Below are 18,721 nucleotides of genomic sequence, written 5' to 3'. Positions count from 1 at the left end.
CAGAGAAAAGGACACACTGAAGTCTTATAGTCAATTTTTGTCTCCAGCTTCAGAAAATGTGGAATTAAAAAAAAAAAAAACAGGAATCCAACAATCTGCTGAATAATCACAATCTTCAACCTGATACAGACATCTGTATGACTTCTGTCAAAAGAAAAACAACATGTAAACTTGTGTAACCTTTGGACAGGATTTTCTTCAGGTCTTTCAGAAACACTTTCAACCACCTTTCTTGGGATTGTGCAAAAGAAAACATAAAGGCCTTTTTAATGTAAAGAAGCAACTTATTAAAAACAACATGCATGATGTCAGCAGCTACTCATGTCTGTGTCAGATGTTTAGAAACAATCAAATACTGAATCTGTGATAGCAGCACTTTAGGCCTCACAGTGTCTTCTGCACGTTACAACATGAGAATACCGGAGACTTCACGTCCTCGTAGTGTTCACTTTGGCACTGTTCACCATTCTACAGTCAGGTCCCTCAGGGCTCTATTCCAGGCCCAGGGTGAAGTTAATCCCGTGAACGACACCAATGATGATGGGTTGCCAGGCAACAAGGTATCTGAGCCAATCCAGCAGCTGCCCGTACAGGACATGTGTCTTCTCCCAGCTGGGTGAAGGAGTTAAGGAGTGTGCTTAGATACATAACCCTAACCCTAAGTCTGTTCAGGACCAATCACTGGATGTAAGCACCCAATGACCAAAGACCTTAAACTTGTTTCTAATCATCAGCAGAAGGGATCAATTGGTTTCTATGAAAGTGGTCTTCATGTATAAAAGTCTATGAGGAAAAAGAACTGCACTGTTCTACATAGTCTGTTTGCATTGCAGTCTGCCACTGTTGTTAACGCTCCTGTTTCCACATCCCATGAGTTAGCAGCATCAATCCACTTTGCTCCGCTCCAAGTGTGCATCAAACTAGATAGAACAGATTGATGCAGATAGATAGACAGACAAGGAAACGCACCGAGTGTCCTGTCCATTTTAAAATAAAGAGCAACATTGACTCCTGATCGTATATTTGATCATTTTAACGTTACATAAAAACAAGCGCCAAATGAACAACAAATCAGGGAACACAGATTATGTGGAAATTGGGGGTAAGCCCTGTTTTTACTCAGAACCTTTTGCTAATGCATTTAGCAATAGGAGCAGGGAGCAGCAAGCTTTAGAACAGTGGTGTCCAAACTCTTTTTCTTGAGGGCCAAAATTGTTGTGTTAGAATCACTCGCGGGCCACAGGTTTTATAGATCAGAATTAAAAGAAACCCTTTAGTAAAAGGAAATAACTTACTTCTTGATCTGTTTTTATTAGTTTTTTTCAGAATCAAGTCTGTAAAGTGGTTATTCTTTTGTACAAGCTTTTTGTGTTTAGCTCAGGTTATTAAATGTTTAAACAACAGTCGGCTTGTTTGCAAACATTATGCAACATTTCATTCCATAGTGAACAAAAACTGGAAAATATGAAACGGAAAATAAATTAAAATAAAATCAACACAAAAATAAAAAAAAACAAAAAACAAAAAAATTTTACTGAACAAAAGAAAATAACTAAATATGCCATCTGAATGAGGCCTTGGGCTAAAATCTTCTGATTCTTTGAATAAAGTCGGGGCCGCACTTTGGACACCCCTGCTTTAGAAGATTGTCACCTGTTTATCACGAGGAAGGAAGGATGGAGGAGTTGGACAGCATGTAAAGAAAGCATTTAAGAAGCTGTAAGGTTTAAAGACATGGAGCTCGCTGAGATCTGCACCGCTACTTTAAAGGAGTCCACATAAACTTCTTTTAGTGAAACCCAAGGAGAATTAAAAGGATACGGGTTGTTCATCATCCTCTTCAGATCGACCTTTTCATTGCAGTATGGACACGTTTGCTTCTTACCCACAATGCACCAACCGCGGATGCAGAACTCGTGAAATCTGCAGAGGTGGGATGAGTTAAGGCAGAGATAGAGAAAATATGAAGACGATAAAAAGAGCACACAGCTCATTATCACAGCCTCCATAAAGGACTGGTGCAGGATACATGTGTCCACAGGAGAGCTGGTAGCTGTCTTCTATAAACCCTTCCTCCTCCAAGTCCACCAGGATCCTTTGACCGCACACGGCACAGATGTTGTTGGTCAGACTCCGGCTGGGCATGCCTCCCTTGTTATAGTACTGAAACCACACACATAGTTATCTACACACACCTGTAGTGTCACCATGAGAAGATGCTCTTAGTGTTATTACCCCGATTGTAGAAGCCATGTAGTCAGAGCAGATTTCAGCAAAGTCTCGGCCCATGACACCGTAGTAGAGCCCGTAAAACAGCATGATTACACCGACATCCATCGAGTCCTCTGCCTTGATCCTGTACAAAGACATCAGACCAGATCAAAGAAATCAAAGACTTCAAATACCAGATCAAAGAAATCAAAGACTTCAGACCAGATCAAAGACTTCAGACCAGATCAAAGAAATCAGACCAGATCAAAGAAATCAAAGACTTCAAATACCAGATCAAAGATATCAAAGACTTCAAATACCAGATCAAAGAAATCAAAGGCTTCAGACCAGATCAAATAAATCAAAGACATCAAATACCAGATCAAAGAAATCAAAGGCTTCAGACCAGATCAAAGAAATCAAAGACATCAAATACCAGATCAAAGAAATCAAAGACTTCAAATACCAGATCAAAGAAATCAAAGACTTCAGACCAGATCAAAGAAATCAAAGACTTCAAATACCAGATCAAAGAAATCAAAGACTTCAGACCAGATCAAAGAAATCAAAGACTTCAGACCAGATCAAAGAAATCAAAGACTTCAAATACCAGATCAAAGAAATCAAAGACTTCAAATACCAGATCAAAGAAATCAAAGGCTTCAGACCAGATCAAAGAAATCAAAGACATCAAATACCAGATCAAAGAAATCAAAGACTTCAAATACCAGATCAAAGAAATCAAAGACTTCAGACCAGATCAAAGAAATCAAAGACTTCAAATACCAGATCAAAGAAATCAAAGACTTCAGACCAGATCAAAGAAATCAAAGACATCAAATACCAGATCAAAGAAATCAAAGACTTCAAATACCAGATCAAAGACTTCAGACCAGATCAAAGAAATCAAAGACTTCAAATACCAGATCAAAGAAATCAAAGACTTCAGACCAGATCAAAGAAATCAAAGACTTCAAATACCAGATCAAAGAAATCAAAGACTTCAAATACCAGATCAAAGAAATCAAAGACTTCAAATACCAGATCAAAGAAATCAAAGACTTCAAATACCAGATCAAAGAAATCAAAGACTTCAAATACCAGATCAAAGAAATCAAAGACTTCACACCAGATCAATCGCGAATAAACGCCAGAGCGAGAGTTAACAATCTAAGTTAAAATCTTTTAGCGTCTTTGTTCTTTATTTGTCCAAAGGTTTGATGATGTCAGTATTTTAGGTCGGGACTCACCTGAAGAAGACGTTGAAGCCAAACATGGTGAACATGATGGCGAGGTAACCGAGGACGCCAACGGCATAGCTCAGCTTGTAGATCAGAAGGAACCACTTATACACCATCCTGACAAACACAGAAATACAGCATCAGTCAGAGACTCGCCTGTTCTATAATGTTTAAAGGGTCACCTGAACAGGAAGTGTGACATCATAGGACGACAGGTGTATTTTAACGACACCACAGCGGGGTGTACATTGTTTCTCTTACCTTGGCGTCCTGCAGGACAGCGGTTTACGTGTGGCCCTGAAAATGACGTAGCTGGTGACCACGGAGAACATGCCCCACATGGACAGAAACCTCCACCAGTACAGCTTGATGGTGAAGTAAAGAGGAACCACCCACATCTGGACCAGAGTCGCCAGCTGAGGAGGACCCGTTAAATCATTGATTGGTTTACTGTCATTTGTTAAACTTCTAACTCACAGTATACGTTCGATGGTGCCCCCCCTTACTCACAGTATACGTTCGATGGTGCCCCCCCCTTACTCACAGTATACGTTCGATGGTGCCCCCCCCTTACTCACAGTATACGTTCGATGGTACCCCCCCCTTACTCACAGTATACGTTCGATGGTGCCCCCCCTTACTCACAGTATACGTTCGATGGTACCCCCCCCCTTTACTCACAGTGTAGGAACGATGGTACCCCCCCCTTACTCACAGTATACGTTCGATGGTACCCCCCCTTACTCACAGTATACGTTCGATGGTGCCCCCCCCTTACTCACAGTATACGTTCGATGGTGCCCCCCCTTACTCACAGTATACGTTCGATGGTACCCCCCCTTACTCACAGTATACGTTCGATGGTGCCCCCCCTTACTCACAATATACGTTCGATGGTGCCCCCCCCTTACTCACAGTATACGTTCGATGGTACCCCCCCCTTACTCACAGTATACGTTCGATGGTGCCCCCCCCCTTACTCACAGTATACGTTCGATGGTACCCCCCCTTACTCACAGTATACGTTCGATGGTACCCCCCCCCTTTACTCACAGTGTAGGAGCGATGGTGCCCCACCCCTTTACTCACAGTGTAGGAACGATGGTACCCCCCCTTTACTCACAGTGTAGGATCGATGGTACCCCCCCCTTTACTCACAGTGTAGGAGCGATGGTACCCCCCCTTTACTCACAGTGTAGGATCGATGGTACCCCCCCTTTACTCACAGTGTAGGAGCGATGGTACCCCCCCTTTACTCACAGTGTAGGATCGATGGTGCCCCCCCCCCTTTACTCACAGTGTAGGATCGATGGTGCCCCCCCCCCTTTACTCACAGTGTAGGAGCGATGGTACCCCCCCTTTACTCACAGTGTAGGATCGATGGTACCCCCCCCTTTACTCACAGTGTAGGATCGATGGTACCCCCCTTTTACTCACAGTGTAGGAGCGATGGTACCCCCCCTTACTCACAGTGTAGGAGCGATGGTACCCCCCCTTACTCACAGTGTAGGAGCGATGGTACCCCCCCCTTTACTCACAGTGTAGGATCGATGGTGCCCCCCCTTTACTCACAGTGTAGGAGCGATGGTACCCCCCCTTACTCACAGTGTAGGAGCGATGGTACCCCCCCCTTTACTCACAGTGTAGGATCGATGGTGCCCCCCCTTTACTCACAGTGTAGGAGCGATGGTACCCCCCCTTTACTCACAGTGTAGGAGCGATGCTTACCCCCCCCTTTACTCACAGTGTAGGAGCGATGGTACCCCCCCCCTTTACTCACAGTGTAGGAGCGATGGTTACCCCCCCCCCCTTTACTCACAGTGTAGGATCGATGGTGCCCCCCCCTTTACTCACAGTGTAGGATCGATGGTACCCCCCCCTTTACTCACAGTGTAGGATCGATGGTACCCCCCCTTTACTCACAGTGTAGGATCGATGGTACCCCCCCTTTACTCACAGTGTAGGAGCGATGGTATCCCCCCCTTTACTCACAGTGTAGGATCGATGGTACCCCCCCCTTTACTCACAGTGTAGGATCGATGGTACCCCCCCTTTACTCACAGTGTAGGATCGATGGTACCCCCCCTTTACTCACAGTGTAGGAGCGATGGTACCCCCCCTTTACTCACAGTGTAGGAGCGATGGTACCCCCCCCCTTTACTCACAGTGTAGGATCGATGGTACCCCCCCCTTTACTCACAGTGTAGGAGCGATGGTACCCCCCCTTTACTCACAGTGTAGGATCGATGGTACCCCCCCTTTACTCACAGTGTAGGAGCGATGGTACCCCCCCCCCCTTTACTCACAGTGTAGGATCGATGGTACCCCCCCTTTACTCACAGTGTAGGAACGATGGTACCCCCCCTCTTTACTCACAGTGTAGGAGCGATGGTACCCCCCCTTTACTCACAGTGTAGGATCGATGGTACCCCCCCCCCCTCTTTACTCACAGTGTAGGATCGATGGTACCCCCCCCTCTTTACTCACAGTGTAGGATCGATGGTACCCCCCCCCTCTTTACTCACAGTGTAGGATCGATGGTACCCCCCCCCTCTTTACTCACAGTGTAGGATCGATGGTACCCCCCCCTTTACTCACAGTGTAGGAGCGATGGTTACCCCCCCCCCTTTACTCACAGTGTAGGATCGATGGTACCCCCCCCCCCCTCTTTACTCACAGTGTAGGATCGATGGTACCCCCCCCTCTTTACTCACAGTGTAGGATCGATGGTACCCCCCTTTACTCACAGTGTAGGATCGATGGTACCCCCCCCCCCCTTTACTCACAGTGTAGGATCGATGGTGGCGCTGCTTCCACTGCACCAGGACGATCTGAGCGACCAGCAGCGTGGCGATGAGGATCAGAACCATCTCTGCGTGCATGACCTCGTGACCCCTGTGCTTCACGTGCACACGCTCATGCTGCACCCTGCACAGAAACCCACCAGAGTTATGATAAATACAGGTTTTGGGGCAAAGTTGAGACAGGCTTAACTAACCTCCAGTTCTCTCTGTGAGTTATCTTCAGCAGATCATCCTGAAACAGAGTTTAATCCAGGTTACTACAGCTTCAACACACCTTGAATACAGGTAAACACACCTTAAATACAGCTTTAGCACACCTTAAATACAGGTAAACACACCTTAAATACAGCTTTAGCACACCTTAAATACAGGTAAACACACCTTAAATACAGCTTTAGCACACCTTAAATACAGGTAAACACACCTTAAATACAGGTAAACACACCTTAAATACAGGTAAACAGACCTTAAATACAGGTAAACACACCTTAAATACAGGTAAACACACCTTAAATACAGGTAAACACACCTTAAATACAGGTAAACACACCTTAAATACAGGTAAACACACCTTAAATACAGGTAAACACACCTTAAATACAGCTTTAGCACACCTTAAATACAGGTAAACACACCTTAAATACAGCTTTAGCACACCTTAAATACAGGTAAACACACCTTAAATACAGGTAAACACACCTTAAATACAGGTAAACACACCTTAAATACAGCTTTAGCACACCTTAAATACAGGTAAACACACCTTAAATACAGGTAAACACACCTTAAATACAGGTAAACACACCTTGAATACAGGTAAACACACCTTAAATACAGGTAAACACACCTTAAATACAGCTTTAGCACACCTTAAATACAGGTAAACACACCTTAAATACAGGTAAACACACCTTAAATACAGCTTTAACACACCTTAAATACAGGTAAACACACCTTAAATACAGCTTTAACACACCTTAAATACAGGTAAACACACCTTAAATACAGGTAAACACACCTTAAATACAGGTAAACACACCTTAAATACAGCTTTAACACACCTTATATACAGCTTTAACACACCTTAAATACAGGTAAACACACCTTGAATACAGGTAAACACACCTTAAATACAGGTAAACACACCTTGAATACAGGTAAACACACCTTAAATACAGCTTTGACACACCTTAAATACAGGTAAACACACCTTGAATACAGGTAAACACACCTTAAATACAGCTTTAACACACCTTAAATACAGCTTTAACACACCTTGAATACAGGTAAACACACCTTGAATACAGGTAAACACACCTTGAATACAGCTTTAGCACACCTTAAATACAGGTAAACACACCTTAAATACAGCTTTAGGACACCTTAAATATAATAATTATAATTTTTATAATAATTTACACTTTATTAATCCCACGAGGGGAAATTCAGTTTTTACACTCTGTCTAACACACACATAGGCCGAGATACACACTCATGCACAAACAGGGTTCTAGTGACATGCATTAATGGAGAGGTCTCAGAGTGAGGGGGCTGCCCACAGCAAGCGCTCCAGAGCAGTTTTTGGGGTTCGGTGCCTTGCTCAGGGGCACCTCGGCAGTGCTCAGGAAATGGACTGGCACCTCTCCAGTTGCCAGACCAGTTTCCAGACTTGGTCCGTGCCGGGACTTGAACCGGCGACCCTCCGGTTCCCAACCCAAGTCCCTACAGACTGAGCTACTGCCGCCCCATACATACAAATACAGGTAAACACACCTTAAATACAGGTAAACACACCTTAAATACAGGTAAACACACCTTAAATACAGCTTTAACACACCTTAAATACAGGTAAACACACTTTAAATACAGGTAAACACACCTTAAATACAGGTAAACACACCTTAAATACAGCTTTAGGACACCTTAAATACAGGTAAACACACCTTAAATACAGGTAAACACACCTTAAATACAGCTTTAACACACCTTAAATACAGGTAAACACACTTTAAATACAGGTAAACACACCTTAAATACAGGTAAACACACCTTGAATACAGGTAAACACACCTTGAATACAGGTAAACACACCTTAAATACAGGTAAACACACCTTAAATACAGCTTTAGCACACCTTAAATACAGGTAAACACACCTTAAATACAGCTTTAACACACCTTAAATACAGGTAAACACACCTTAAATACAGCTTTAACACACCTTAAATACAGGTAAACACACCTTAAATACAGGTAAACACACCTTAAATACAGCTTTGACACACCTTAAATACAGCTTTAACACACCTTAAATACAGGTAAACACACCTTGAATACAGGTAAACACACCTTAAATACAGCTTTGACACACCTTAAATACAGCTTTAACACACCTTAAATACAGCTTTAACACACCTTAAATACAGCTTTAACACACCTTAAATACAGGTAAACACACCTTAAATACAGGTAAACACACCTTAAATACAGGTAAACACACCTTGAATACAGGTAAACACACCTTAAATACAGCTTTGACACACCTTAAATACAGGTAAACACACCTTGAATACAGGTAAACACACCTTAAATACAGCTTTAACACACCTTAAATACAGCTTTAACACACCTTGAATACAGGTAAACACACCTTGAATACAGGTAAACACACCTTAAATACAGGTAAACACACCTTAAATACAGCTTTAGCACACCTTAAATACAGGTAAACACACCTTGAATACAGCTTTAGCACACCTTAAATACAGGTAAACACACCTTAAATACAGCTTTAGCACACCTTAAATACAGGTAAACACACCTTAAATACAGGTAAACACACCTTGAATACAGGTAAACACACCTTGAATACAGGTAAACACACCTTAAATACAGGTAAACACACCTTAAATACAGCTTTAGCACACCTTAAATACAGGTAAACACACCTTAAATACAGGTAAACACACCTTAAATACAGCTTTAACACACCTTAAATACAGGTAAACACCTTAAATACAGCTTTAACACACCTTAAATACAGGTAAACACACCTTAAATACAGGTAAACACACCTTAAATACAGCTTTAACACACCTTAAATACAGGTAAACACACCTTAAATACAGGTAAACACACCTTAAATACAGGTAAACACACCTTAAATACAGCTTTGACACACCTTAAATACAGGTAAACACACCTTAAATACAGGTAAACACACCTTAAATACAGGTAAACACACCTTAAATACAGCTTTGACACACCTTAAATACAGCTTTAACACACCTTAAATACAGGTAAACACACCTTAAATACAGGTAAACACACCTTGAATACAGGTAAACACACCTTAAATACAGGTAAACACACCTTGAATACAGGTAAACACACCTTAAATACAGGTAAACACACCTTAAATACAGCTTTGACACACCTTAAATACAGGTAAACACACCTTGAATACAGGTAAACACACCTTAAATACAGGTAAACACACCTTAAATACAGCTTTAACACACCTTAAATACAGCTTTAACACACCTTAAATACAGCTTTAACACACCTTAAATACAGGTAAACACACCTTAAATACAGGTAAACACACCTTGAATACAGGTAAACACACCTTAAATACAGCTTTGACACACCTTAAATACAGGTAAACACACCTTGAATACAGGTAAACACACCTTAAATACAGCTTTAACACACCTTAAATACAGCTTTAACACACCTTGAATACAGGTAAACACACCTTGAATACAGGTAAACACACCTTGAATACAGGTAAACACACCTTAAATACAGGTAAACACACCTTAAATACAGCTTTAGCACACCTTAAATACAGGTAAACACACCTTGAATACAGCTTTAGCACACCTTAAATACAGGTAAACAGACCTTAAATACAGCTTTAGCACACCTTAAATACAGGTAAACACACCTTAAATACAGGTAAACACACCTTAAATACAGCTTTAACACACCTTAAATACAGGTAAACACACCTTAAATACAGGTAAACACACCTTGAATACAGGTAAACACACCTTGAATACAGGTAAACACACCTTAAATACAGGTAAACACACCTTAAATACAGCTTTAACACACCTTAAATACAGGTAAACACACCTTAAATACAGCTTTAGCACACCTTAAATACAGGTAAACACACCTTAAATACAGGTAAACACACCTTAAATACAGCTTTAACACACCTTAAATACAGGTAAACACACCTTAAATACAGCTTTAACACACCTTAAATACAGGTAAACACACCTTAAATACAGGTAAACACACCTTAAATACAGCTTTAACACACCTTAAATACAGGTAAACACACCTTAAATACAGCTTTAACACACCTTAAATACACGTAAACACACCTTAAATACAGGTAAACACACCTTAAATACAGCTTTGACACACCTTAAATACAGGTAAACACACCTTAAATACAGGTAAACACACCTTAAATACAGGTAAACACACCTTAAATACAGCTTTAACACACCTTAAATACAGGTAAACACACCTTAAATACAGCTTTAACACACCTTAAATACACGTAAACACACCTTAAATACAGGTAAACACACCTTAAATACAGCTTTGACACACCTTAAATACAGGTAAACACACCTTAAATACAGGTAAACACACCTTAAATACAGGTAAACACACCTTAAATACAGCTTTGACACACCTTAAATACAGCTTTAACACACCTTAAATACAGGTAAACACACCTTGAATACAGGTAAACACACCTTAAATACAGCTTTGACACACCTTAAATACAGCTTTAACACACCTTAAATACAGGTAAACACACCTTAAATACAGGTAAACACACCTTGAATACAGGTAAACACACCTTAAATACAGGTAAACACACCTTGAATACAGGTAAACACACCTTAAATACAGGTAAACACACCTTAAATACAGCTTTGACACACCTTAAATACAGGTAAACACACCTTGAATACAGGTAAACACACCTTAAATACAGGTAAACACACCTTAAATACAGCTTTAACACACCTTAAATACAGCTTTAACACACCTTAAATACAGGTAAACACACCTTGAATACAGGTAAACACACCTTAAATACAGGTAAACACACCTTAAATACCGCTTTGACACACCTTAAATACAGGTAAACACACCTTAAATACAGGTAAACACACCTTGAATACAGGTAAACACACCTTGAATACATCTTAAACACACCTTAAATACAGGTAAACACACCTTAAATACAGCTTTAACACACCTTAAATACAGGTAAACACACCTTGAATACAGGTAAACACACCTTGAATACAGGTAAACACACCTTAAATACAGGTAAACACCTTAAATACAGCTTTAACACACCTTAAATACAGGTAAACACACCTTAAATACAGCTTTAACACACCTTGAATACAGGTAAACACACCTTAAATACAGCTTTAACACACCTTGAATACAGGTAAACACACCTTAAATACAGCTTTAACACACCTTGAATACAGGTAAACACACCTTGAATACAGGTAAACACACCTTGAATACAGGTAAACACACCTTGAATACAGGTAAACACACCTTAAATACAGCTTTAACACACCTTAAATACAGGTAAAAACACCTTGAATGGAGGTTCGTGTTTGGGTTCATATATAATATCATACAAATATGTTATTACATTATATAAATATATTATAAATTATACTATATGATATAAATATATTATATGATATAAATCTATTAATTATATTATATGATACAAATCTATTTATATGGTATAAATGTAATTTATATTATGTGATATAAATATATTATATTATATAAATCTATTAATTATATTATATGATACAAATCTATTTATATGGTATAAATGTAATTTATATTATGTGATATAAATATAATATTGTTTGTTGACATCTTTTCTCATAGCAGCTAGCAGTTAGCAGCTAACACACGTTAAAGATCGTTTTCCCGGGGGTTTAATTGAGCTAACCGTTAAACGTGTCATCCTACGGGATATGAGAAGCTCGCGCTACGATATCCACTCACCTGAGGATGCACTCCCGCCATTGTTTACCTCTCCTTCCCTCCGGTGGGAGCTAACCGGCAATTAGCAGCAATGCTCTGACGCTGAGCGTGTACGGGAGACTGAGAGGGCCAAAATTCAAATCGCGAGTTTTACAGTTTATGGTAAATAGACTGAATCGGTCATTTCATCCTCAAAAAATGATTGAATACATCAACAGCCAGTGATACTCATGCCACTGTTAAACACTAAGAAAACCTACTTACTTATAGGAAGTGGTAAACCTAAAATAAAATAAATATTCATAATATTCTGGTTTAAAGAAAACAGGTAACGCAAGAACTTTATAAAATGAGATAATCCTTTATTCATCTCGCAAATGGAGAAATTAACAACCAGAGAGAAACAATCATTTAAATAATCAATGATTCATGATTTAGAGAAATACTCTAAACAGAGCATAGTATTAGTTATAGTAGGGAAACAAATGGGGTTCTTTATATTAACACTTCATGTGACCAACACATCTCTAACATGTGATCATTAAAACAAATTCTGATTATTATTATACGTATTTGTAGAAATACATTTTATCGATGGAGCGCCTTGCATGGACCGCTTCACATGGTGGTTCAAATAAAGGATTGAGAGGCTGAGTTAAAGATCAGCTGAGGACAGACGGGCTTTGCTGCCCTGCATCACAGATGTGAGTGGACGGTGGGCGCTACGGTGCTTAAGGCCCTTTCTCCATGGACAGCAGGCCAGTAAATCATCTCCACAAACATGATACTAGAATGTATAAAAGCAAAGTTCACCTTTTTCACACAATAAAAAGAAATGAAATAAATAAAAGGCTGTAAATAATTATAAATCAAATCAATATGCAGATTGTCTCCACATGTCTCCTCTCACAGATCCTTAGTTTTCCTGAACGCTCCGATACGGGTCGGATGAGCGAGTCGCTATAAAAGTTGCAGCCGCAATGAATTGTGGGTCGGCACTTTCTTACCTCCTTTAGTAAAGGATGCTCCAGTGTTTCCTAAAGGAGGTTATAAATGAAGCTTTGAGCCTCCTTTCCTTCACTGTTAGAGAATTCAAACAGCTCTTATCATGGCCGCCACCTCACTGCTTCCTGGGTTAAAGAAAACATGCGAGTGAAAGTGGACAGGAGGGACGATCTGAATGCACCCCATATCTAATTGGGAGCCAGTGGAGGTGGATGAGGGCTGGGGGGGTGACGAGTGAGTTCTGGATGTATCAGAGCCAGGGCTTTGCTGGATGATGTAAACTAGACTCCATCAGCAAGTTACAAAGGCATGAACGATCGAATTTCATAAAGGAGACAAAAAATCTCAATTTGACATTTTATGTCATTCACATTTGAATGTTACACATTTGAAAAGTAAACATTTTGAAAACACATATTATGTCATCTAAACAGACACCAGCAGTCCTACTAGGAGGGTCAGGACCCTCTAAACAACAGGAGGGTCAAGACCCTCTAAACAACAGGAGGGTCAAGACCCTCTAAACAACAGGAGGGTCAAGACCCTCTAAACAAGAGGAGGGTCAAGACCCTCTAAACAACAGGAGGGTCAAGACCCTCTAAACAACAGGAGGGTCAAGACCCTCTGAACAACAGGAGGGTCAAGACCCTCTGAACAACAGGAGGGTCAGGACCCTCTGAACAACAGGAGGGTCAAGACCCTCTAAACAACAGGAGGGTCAAGACCCTCTAAACAACAGGAGGGTCAGGACCCTCTAAACAACAGGAGGGTCAGGACCCTCTAAACAACAGGAGGGTCAGGACCCTCTAAACAACAGGAGGGTCAAGACCCTCTAAACAACAGGAGGGTCAAGACCCTCTAAACAACAGGAGGGTCAAGACCCTCTAAACAACAGGAGGGTCAAGACCCTCTAAGGATACACCAGCAGTGTCTACTCGATAGATAGATAGATAGATAGATAGATAGATAGATAGATAGATAGATAGATAGATAGATAGATAGATAGATAGATCAGTCTCAGTCTTGCAGGACCCCCTGCCTGCAAGACTGAGAACTACCACAGCTCCTTTATTCCATCTGCAGTCAGACCGTTTAACATCATCACCTCCACATGACTCTGATGTATAATAATCATTCAGTCTCATTAATGCTGCACACTGTGTTTAATCTGATCTGTCTTTCCACGAGTGAAAGTGTATATAGTGTTTATGCCTTGTATTATTTAAGTCTAATGTATGTAAATGTGCTCATAGCTGGGTTTTTTCACTTTTTCTGTTTATATTTCCTGTTTTCCTGTTTTAATTTTTTTTTCCAGAGCTGCTGTAACACCCAAATTTACCCCATTGGGAGATCCAAAAAGTGTATCCTTATCCTTCTAAATTATAGTCATAACTTTATTGTAGATCAAATATTGCTTTTATTATAATATAATCATTATATGATTATTTTATTTAAAAGATGTATTCATTATTTAAAAATTATTTGCAGTTAAAGAAGAGTAAAAAAACATGTAAAGTTATTTTAAATGCTCTTTAAGAGTAGTTTTTTTACTGGTTAAAAAAAGCTTAAATATACAAAATATCCTTCTTAGAATAAACGTGAAGAGAGAAAGAATCGTTTACCCTCTCTCTCTTATAACTGACAGACTGATGAACAAATCACCTCTCTTTTCTTTCCGTTCTCTTGCTCCTTATTGGTCGATGCTGCAGTGAAACAAACCACCCCTCCCCTTCCCCCCTCAAGCTGGTGCTGCTGCAACCTGCTGGTGTTGCCGTGACGATGATATCCTCCCCCTCCCACTCCCACAGACACAGAGCAGAGTGGAGAGGAGAGAGAGAGTGAGAGGGAGCAAACAAGACGCTATCATGACGCCATAGCTGCAGGCTGGAAAACATAAGCAGTCACACTGACAGGGTGCTGCCTCTGAGGAGGACAAGGTGAGTGCTGGATCTGTGTTTTTCAGGGCTGAGATAGGATGGATGGACAGAGGAATGTTGGAGATGACAGGAGCATCTGTAGCATCTGAGAGAGAGGGGGAGGAACAGAGAGAGGGAGAGAGAGGGGAGAGAGAGGGGAGAGAGAGGGGATGGACAGATTGCAGGATGAAGGGTGGAGGATAAATGATAGAATGCTACCTCAGCTGTAAAGCAAATACAAGTGTGTGTGTGTGTGTGTGTGTGTGTGTGTGTATGTATGTGTCTGTCATCAGGCCTGTATGTGTTGAACGTTAGCATTCTGATTGCTAACAGTAACAGCAGGTACGTCACTTCTGTTCCACTCTTGTCTTCTCACCACTGGATAAAACAGGGGAAGGCTAAGCGACATGTAAACCAGGACGGGTTCATTATTTTACATTTCAGTTGAAGAGCTGATTTAATGACTTCAGATAGATTCCAAACTAGCACAAATATAAACAGAGTGTTAATGAAGTGGCAGAGATGGATGTTCTGATGGGCTCGTCATTCAGGTTTCCTCTGAGGCCCTCAGCACACCCTCAGTCTCTCCTCCCTGGATCTCCTACATTATACCCTCCTGTAATAGCCTAAATTAATCCTCACATCAGTGGACCAAAGCTGTGGTCTAGTCTAACTTTAGTCCAAGTCCTATACTGCAAGGCGAGGTAACTTCATTTTTTACCAAATTGGGCTTTTATAATTTTGGGAACATTAAAGATCATGTGGACACATTTCTTGAAGTTTGTTTGAAGTTCCAAAAGTCTTTGTGAAACCAAAGCAGTCATTTAACTTTAGTTAAGGTCTTTCTTTGTATTGCAGGGTTAGGGTTAGGGGTTAGGGATCGGGTTAGGGCTTAGTGGTTAGGGATCGGGTTAGGGGTTAGGTGTTAGGGGTTAGGGGTTAGGGATCGGGTTAGGGGTTAGGGGTTAGGGGTTAGGGATCGGGTTAGGTGTTAGGGGTTAGGGATCGGGGTTAGGTGTTAGGGATCGGGTTAGGGGTTAGGTGTTAGGGGTTAGGGATCGGGTTAGGTGTTAGGGGTTAGGGTTAGGGGTTAGGTGTTAGGAATCGGGTTAGGGGTTAGGGATCGGGTTAGGGGTTAGGTGTTAGGGATCGGGTTAGGGGTTAGGGGTTAGGGATCGGAGTTAGGTGTTAGGGATCGGGTTAGGGGTTAGGTGTTAGGGATCGGGTTAGGTGTTAGGGGTTAGGGATCGGGGTTAGGTGTTAGGGATCGGGTTAGGGGTTAGGTGTTAGGGATCGGGTTAGGGGTTAGGGGTTAGGGATCGGGGTTAGGGGTTAGGGATAGGGGTTAGGTGTTAGGGATCGGGTTAGGGGTTAGGTGTTAGGGATCGGGTTAGGTGTTAGGGGTTAGGGATCGGGGTTAGGTGTTAGGGATCGGGTTAGGGGTTAGGTGTTAGGGGTTAGGGATCGGGTTAGGGGATAGGGGTTAGGGGTTAGGTGTTAGGGGTTAGGGATCGGGTTAGGTGTTAGGGATCGGGTTAGGGGTTAGGTGTTAGGGGTTAGGGATCGGGTTAGGGGTTAGGGATCGGGTTAGGACGCCTCCTGACTTGGAGTTAAGGTGTTATGCCTTTGTTTATATATCTGTCATCAAGCACTTCTGACACACAGTAGTTGTGTTGGTCGTGTAATTTTAACTTTGGCCTTTTGCTCTCGAGGGAAAATGTTGGTGCAAATTACTTGAAATTCCAACACCAAGATCTATGTGAGTATAATTATAGAATAACTTGATACAACAATAGGTAAATCTACAATCTAACCCTAACCCCTAACACCTAACCCCTAACCCCTAACCCGATCCCTAACCCCTAACACCTAACCCGATCCCTAACCCCTAACCCCTAACCCCTATCTAAGTGAATTTATTCTTGTGTGACTTTTATTAATGATTAGAAAACACACACATCATCAATGTAGTGAAGCGAATTGCTGATATTTGCAACCCCAGTCTACAGCCCCTCTGCTGGACCCACAGACTGTTATTAATACATCATAGTTGCATTATCACTGTCATAACAACCATGTTCCTCATAGATTGTATGGGTTATTGATCAGCATTTCTGTATTAAATTTAAACCTGATTGAAGCTGCTCCAGAGTTCACAGCTCTGATATGACAATGATAATTAATAAACTAAATAAATTTAGGTTTATTGTCTTCCTTTAACCGGGAGTAGGGCCCTAACTCCAGGTTATATTAAGTCATATTAAATTAAATTGGCATGGTCCCTTATTATTGTATTGGCAATGCAAAGGCAGAGTACCTTAACTTCAAAATAAGGGTCAAAGGTCAAGTTTGAGCCGAAGATTGTTATGTAGATAAATAACCTTATTAAAATGATAAAGAACTGCCTCAATTCCAATAATCGACCTGCGACTCATTTGGCTGGACAACAAAAAGACTTAAATGTCATTTTTAATCAGTTCTACACTCTGGTGATTTAAGGTCTTTTGTCTTTGTAGGGCAGATTCAAAAAGACTACTACAATGCAGCTTGTCTTTGACGAGAAACAAAATGACCAGAAAAAGACTAATGGAACAACCACATGGACTCTGTAGAAGACCTACTAAGACTTGGACACAACCAGAGAGACACAAACACTACAAACACACAACCATCACAGTTCACTAAGGAAACACTTTTATAGAGAGCAAGTACAACACAAACAAGGAATACAGGAAACTATGTCAGTAAGTGCAAATGAACAGCTTTAAGTCCGATTGGACACACAGGTGCCTACAGGAAGTGACCAGTCTGCAGTTCTTAAGAGCTCTAACCAGAATAGACACCCTCTTAAAGTCAGGGTTCTCCAGGGCAAATCGACAAGACAAGGTCACTTGAACCTTTAGTGTTAGCTGGTCATCAATCATGACACCTCGGTTCCTGCAGACTTTGCGGACGTGAGGTTGGTTGCACCAAGCTGGATATTGATCTGTGGTTGGATAAAGGGACTTGGTTGTGTTGAAGGTGGCGTTCATTCATGATTTAGAGATATCATCATAGGCATGATGAGGTTCTACCTGAGACTGTAACGTCGTCTGGTGGGAATGACAGGAAGAGCTGAGACCAGGTACCCCCTAACCTGAACCCAAATAAATAATCCGCTGCTCTCCGGGTTCGATGCTCACAGAGGTTGGCATGTCATGGACATTTTAAAACGTATCCTCTTTACATCATCTGTGTTCTTGGCAAACGAGAAAGAAAGAAAGAAAGAATGAAAGAATGAAAGAATGAAAGAATGAAAGAAAGAAAGAAAGAAAGAAAGAAAGAACGAAAGAAAGAATGAAAGAAAGAATGAAAGAAAGAAAGAAAGAAAGAATGAAAGAAAGAATGAAAGAATGAAAGAAAGAAAGAAAGAATGAAAGAAAGAAAGAAAGAAAGAAAGAAAGAATGAAAGAAAGAATGAAAGAAAGAATGAAAGAAAGAAAGAA

The 18,721-nt window shown here is 41.0% G+C and overlaps 2 protein-coding genes across 2 annotated transcripts in view; one reads left to right on the top strand and one right to left on the bottom strand.

Moving 5' to 3' along the window:
* Nucleotides 1-228: 228 nt before the first annotated feature.
* On the bottom strand, nucleotides 229-12,426 carry rnf175 (ring finger protein 175). Its single transcript, XM_079371256.1, has 9 exons — nucleotides 12,337-12,426; nucleotides 6,451-6,488; nucleotides 6,239-6,380; nucleotides 3,714-3,868; nucleotides 3,462-3,569; nucleotides 2,236-2,356; nucleotides 2,030-2,163; nucleotides 1,822-1,923; nucleotides 229-612 (listed from the first exon to the last, which is right to left on the bottom strand). The coding sequence occupies exons 1-9, from the start codon at nucleotides 12,355-12,357 to the stop codon at nucleotides 492-494; spliced, it is 942 nt and encodes a 313-aa protein (XP_079227382.1). The 5' UTR covers nucleotides 12,358-12,426; the 3' UTR covers nucleotides 229-491.
* A 2,683-nt stretch (nucleotides 12,427-15,109) lies between these two features.
* LOC306841123 (tripartite motif-containing protein 2-like) overlaps nucleotides 15,110-18,721 on the top strand; it is a 20,007-nt gene continuing 16,395 nt past the window's right edge. The window contains exon 1 of the mRNA XM_079370795.1: nucleotides 15,110-15,257. The gene's annotated coding sequence lies outside the window, so the exon portion shown is untranslated. The remainder of the gene's footprint in view (nucleotides 15,258-18,721) is intronic.

The sequence above is a fragment of the Symphodus melops genome (assembly GCF_947650265.1).
Source record: "Symphodus melops genome assembly, chromosome: 20".
Classification (NCBI taxonomy): domain Eukaryota; kingdom Metazoa; phylum Chordata; class Actinopteri; order Labriformes; family Labridae; genus Symphodus; species Symphodus melops.
Note: the sequence above shows the minus strand (reverse complement) of the source record. Positions and strands in the feature narration are given on the sequence as shown.